Below are 6000 nucleotides of genomic sequence, written 5' to 3'. Positions count from 1 at the left end.
AACTTGAATTAATGAAAACCCTACAAAGTGTAAGACATACTTTGAGTGTAAGCAGATCCAGACAAATGATTGTGATGGATTTTAACATCAAGCCATAGAAATTAAGTGGAAACATAAGGCTTTGCGTGTTTAATTTAAATTAAAAATACTAGATTTACACTCTAAACCTGAAATTCAAGTTCATAAAAAACAAATATAAATTAAAAGCTAAATAGATATTCTATGTACTAACCAACTGAAAGAGATAAAATCAATCTAGTAAAAGTTGGAACTGCTGCCATGAACCTCAAGTATCTTACTAAATTTGACTCCACTCAAGCATTATACATTCTAAAACTGTCATTTGAATAATGAATTCAATCGGCAAGCATAAACGAGAACCAACACAACTTAAATCCATTCAAATTTTAAAGTGATATTAGCAGATAAGCAGCCATCAGAGAAAAACCAATTCCGATATTCACAATAATTATCCAAAACCAAAAGCTTCCTCCTAATCAAAAGCTTCCAATCCCCTAAACCACCCTCCTTTTCTTTCCCATTCCAAATATTCACAATCATTATCCAAAACCAATTCCAATACAATAATACAAGTATTATCATAGTAATGGTGTTATTTTTCTGTGATAAAATTTAATTTGAAAATAGGAAGAAACTTTGTTTGACCCCAGAAAATTTTGTGCCTAGAAAAACCACCAACTATGACCCATTAATGTTGTTACTGTTATAAGGAAAGTTCTGCCATCTCTGCAGGTGACATAAACAATTGGATGCCGAATTGGTTCTATAGCAACAACCTGGCCAATATAGCAGTCACTAACACCCTTAACATTAATAATAAAATTGAAACATCAAATTTCTAAACCTAGATAGAATACTATTCCATCTCAACCATCCATCACAAAAGTATTAAAGAGCATAAGTGAATAAATGGATATTCAACACATATTGTAGGCACAAAGAGACTCTTCATCATGTTCTTAGCAACAACAGATTGCATTGTTGTGAAAGGAAACAATAAAAAAAATGGAACACGATCAAACATAAAATCAGAAAAAGGAACAACTGAAATACAAGGAACACAAATTAAAAATGAAATACAAGGAACAAAATCAAAAATGGAACACAGATCAAACATAAAATTTGAAATATGGAACAATTGAAATACAAGGAACATGAATGCATTTACCTGAGTTGAAAAGGAAGAGGTTCCTTCTCCAAAGGTTCCCTTGTTTACTAGTTAAACCGATTGAGATTTTTGATGGAACAGAGAATAGTGTAGGATAAGGTTTTGCAACCGCTGGAGATTGAGAGAGAAGAACATAGAATCGCTTAGGTCAGGGTTTTACAATCCATTGAGATTGAGACACAAGAACAAACAATTGTTTAGTTTGGGTTTAGCATTCGATTGAGATTGAGAGAGAGATCAGAGAGTCGTTAGGTTAGGGTTTGGGCTTCGCACATGGATTTTCATTTGGTTGTGGTTATCCACCCAAAATTCGGTATGGGTGTCCAATTAATTTTAAAAATGGATTGGTTGAAAAATCAAAATAAAATTAACCGACTTTTAGAAAGCGGATCCGGATATGGTAACGGATAAACTATCAAACCGGTTAATTTAAGTATCCTACCTATTATCCTATCCTAGTAAATATCAACATTAAATAGTCAAAATAGCTCCTATTGGAAAAAGAAAAAAAAACTATTTATATACCTAGAACATAAATGTTACCACCCACCACCAAAAAATTTATCAACAAAATAAGGAAAAACTGTATTATATCAGCTTTCAAGTTCAATTGTCTTCCTCCATAGTGCGACTTTGAATTTCAGAATCGGGTGATAATTTAAACTTGAGAACCTTATGAAGCTGACATACAGGTTTGACTTGCTTTGTTGGAGGTTGACTTGAACCTATTAGTGTTCTTCCAGAAAATAAGTTTGCTTCAGATGGTCCTGTCTCTTGATGAACCACTGGTGTATCTGCACAATGAAGCTGATTGATCAAACAACATATTTTAAATAATCCTAATAAGTAGGAAGCAAATGATATTAAAAATAATTTGATACAATGCTTCCGAACATGTCTTCCATATTGTTACAATATTATGACTCTGATACCATGTTACAAAACTTGACAGAGGTCATGAAAGAGAGAAAAAAGATACACAAATCATAAAAAAAATTGTATTAAAAATGAGAAATCATGTTTACATGAAGGAGTTGCATCAATTACATAGATACCAAGTGAGTAACTAGCTACTAACTAATTAACCTGTAACACACATCATTATTGAAAATGATTAACGGTGGGCTATGATTCCAGCCACGACTAATTCACAATTTGATTGGCAGCTAAAAAAAATTAGAAACAGAGGATGTTCTTATTAGACTGCAACAAATACAAGTGTTCATATTTTAGTCTGCTTGAAACTTTAACAACAACAAAGGTGGATGATGATCTACATAAACTATGATTACAAGTGTACTAAATCATAACTTAGTCCTTATAAGATTATAAAGAAAAATCAAGTACCATAGGGTCAGTTATGTTAGAGTGAAAAGGTTCATCTTTAAATAAAATTTTATAACTCCAAGTTAAAATTGCATTAAAAGCATCATGACAATTTTTCAGTCTCCTGTGTTCTCTTTGATGACACTGATAACCACAAAATGAATTGTATACTTAGTTTAAGGTGCTTATATTAATCTGACAGTGCTTATGTGTGACTTATTCAAGTGTAGCCTATGAATCAGAGTATCTATAACATAATTCCCAAGACGTAATATTTTTCTTCACAAGTATTCTGCATCCATGAAATGTAACTCACCTTTTTCTTCAAATGCGATACATGTTCCAATTGTCTCCTCGTATTCACCAATCTGTCGGAACCATAACAACACTTAAATCACTTCCAACAGATTCAGATGAGATCATTTAGCAATTCATGAAATTGTAAAAGACCAGGAATTTTTAAATAAGAAACTTACCAGCTTAAATTTGTCTTCAATGATCAATACTGGGTTTAAAGTATCAAGACCCTATAATTAACAATAATGTAATAATAAGATGATAATTAGACAAAAATTATAAAGAATTTTATGAGGAGGTGGTTGGGAAATTTACCCTAAGAACATAGTTAGCATTTGGTGGAATATCAATTAGGCCATAAACACTATCCAAGTCAAGCAAAACAAATTCATCTTGATCTTCATGATCGTGTGGTGTTGCATTTTCCTCCATAATCCTAGGTATGTATTGAAAATTTGAAGTGAAAATTGAGGGATAATGCAAAACCTAATCTCGCGGAATGAATGAGACATACCGTGAATGTGAATGAGATTTTGTGATGGAGCAAAGAGAGAGATAGACGCTAGCCGGAGAAAGAATGCGACCGCCGGGGTTGAGAGATGAGACGCCGGTTAAGGTTGAGAGAAGAGAATGTGTGAGTGGTGGCGCAGTGGCAAACGCACGTTCAGGGTTTTGAGAAAGTGATTCTGAAGCTTGAAATCAATTCTAGGTGAAGCAATTATTACTAACTTTTAAGTTATTTTCAATAAAAAGATGGCTTAATTGTAATTTTAGTTCCTATTTTATTTTATTTTTTTAAGAATTTTGATTTCCTATTTTAAAAATATAAAAAAAGAAAAAAAATTGGGTTGGATTTCGGTCATTTTTATAAAAGAAATTAAGAAAAAGACAAAAATTATAATTTTTAAAATGGAAAATCAAAACTATAAAAGAAAATATGAAAATTAAAATTGCAATTAAATCTAGGAAAAATTTATATTGATATTAGACTATTTCTCTTTCATCATTATAATTTCTCACAAGTGAAAATAAAAAAAGTCCACGGTTTTGAGATAAAATACCTGAACGCATCATTTTTTTCATAAAATTAAACGCACACAAATGAGTCATCTTTATTATACTTAATTTCGACAATGCATCTTCAACTACATTATTGTTTTTTTTTATCAAAAATGGTGTTTTTAGAGATGCAAGTTCCTTGTTGTATTTTTTTTTTTTTGAAAATTTAACTTCATACCATCATTTATTTTCCTACTCCTATGTTATATTTTTTTATCAAAATACCCTCGTATAAATAATTTATTAAAAGTTAAAAAATATTTAAAAATTGACTATCGAATTTTTTTTGCAAAGTATTCTGATACATAAAAATTAAAAATATTAAAAAAATTGACTATCGAAATTTTTTGTAAAATCTTCCGATATATAAAATAAAAGTTAAAAAAGTATTTAAAAAACTAACTATCATAACTCTTTTCCAAAATCTTCCGGTACATAAAATAAAAATTAAAAAATATTTAAAAACGGACTACCAGAACCATTTTACAAAATCTTTCTATACGCAAAATAAAAATTAAAAATGTTAACAAATCGACTACCGAAACTCTTTTTCCGGTACACAAAATAAAAGTTAATTTAATATGAAATGTATCCGGATAGACATACCTAATAGTCATGCATCAACAACGCAACAAATATGTAAATATCAACATCTCTGAAGAAAAAAATAATAAAAATAAATTTATTAAAATCTGAATATACAACTAAAAATAAAATAAAATAAAATCAAGAGACTATAAATTTTTTCTGATTTTTTTGTAAATATAAAAACAGAAAATAAATCAAATAAAATAGAAAAATAAAGAATTTAGGGTTTTTAGGGTGACATCCCATATTTAGACTTAATACGGAATTTTGATTGTTTGATTTTTTCTGATGAAATGACATTGTAAAATTTTGATTTAGAGTTGATTTTTTAGAAAATTGAGTTTTTTTTACAACATAAAGGTCAAAAACGCTGAAACACAAGGACACAGATGATACAAACAATCAAAATATGTTCTCTCTTCTCATCTTCTCTGCTTACCGATCAAGAGAGTTTGGCATTCTCTTATCTTACTCTCTTTTGTATTTCTTTTAAAACATGCATATCCATAAGAAAAAAATTATAAATACAAATTAACATCTAATTATATTTTATAAAAACTTAAATAAAGTCTCACCAAAGAAGTCATTGTCATTATTATTAAATAATATATAATGTATATATTGTTAACATTTGGAGTTCAGAATTGTAACATCTTACACTATAATATTATTTCACTTATGCATATATTTAAATATATATTATCTAATGTGAGAGTTTTATTTATTAACATAGATATGTAACGACAAAGTTGTTGGATGTTCTATGCATGTATGAGAGAAGGGAGCACCAATCATAAAGATTCTCCTTTGAATTGATGTGTTTCAAAAAATTATTGTCATCGCGTTACAGTTACATAATTTTTTTTTGCGATTTTAGTCAGTATAAAAGTTACGATATTGATTGTGGTCATCGCAGTGTGAGTTAATTATAATTTACTTTTTAATATAAAACGGTGAATAACGATATCAATATCGACACATGTCAATACCAGTTTGTCGCAGACGTGACATGGAGAGTGGTTAAATTTTCCAAACTATGAACACAACCTATATTCTTTAGAACAATGCATTACCTTCCTGATGAAGATGAAATGCTTTAAACAACAACTTTTGTCATTCACACCTCTAAAGGTCTAACTCCACACCTTTTCACCATGCACAAGCCTTTGCATAAGTCCCATAATCCAATCATACAAAAATGGTGTTTCTTAGAGGTTTGGAGAAACCTTAAATCCATTGTCTATTATCTCCTCTCAATAGACCTTTGCATCTCGACAAACATTCATCTCTCATTGATTGTGCATTCATGTTAAAACACACCCAAACAATCTCAAGAGGCTTATAGGCATCCTGATACACTAAGTTACCTCCCAGACCGGGAATCCTACGAGTGAGAGCTTATATACAACCTTAACATTTTCAGGATATGACACTAAGGCTTAATGATACTCACTTTATTTAGGTCATAAACTCTTTGATTATGCCTCCTTTAATACCAATAAGATTGTAAGAGGTTGTAGTAAGTTATGAGCTGGACAAAT

General features: G+C 30.0%; 1 protein-coding gene across 1 annotated transcript; it reads right to left on the bottom strand.

Annotated features, from left to right (window-relative positions):
- Positions 1-1579: 1579 nt before the first annotated feature.
- On the bottom strand, positions 1580-3528 carry LOC127086368 (uncharacterized). Its single transcript, XM_051027119.1, has 5 exons — positions 3327-3528; positions 3128-3248; positions 2992-3042; positions 2832-2883; positions 1580-1983 (listed from the first exon to the last, which is right to left on the bottom strand). The coding sequence occupies exons 2-5, from the start codon at positions 3242-3244 to the stop codon at positions 1796-1798; spliced, it is 408 nt and encodes a 135-aa protein (XP_050883076.1). The 5' UTR covers positions 3245-3248; positions 3327-3528; the 3' UTR covers positions 1580-1795.
- Between the last annotated feature and the right edge of the window lie 2472 nt (positions 3529-6000).

The sequence above is a fragment of the Lathyrus oleraceus genome, chromosome 5 (genome assembly GCF_024323335.1).
Source record: "Lathyrus oleraceus cultivar Zhongwan6 chromosome 5, CAAS_Psat_ZW6_1.0, whole genome shotgun sequence".
Classification (NCBI taxonomy): Eukaryota; Viridiplantae; Streptophyta; class Magnoliopsida; order Fabales; family Fabaceae; genus Lathyrus; species Lathyrus oleraceus.
Note: the sequence above shows the minus strand (reverse complement) of the source record. Positions and strands in the feature narration are given on the sequence as shown.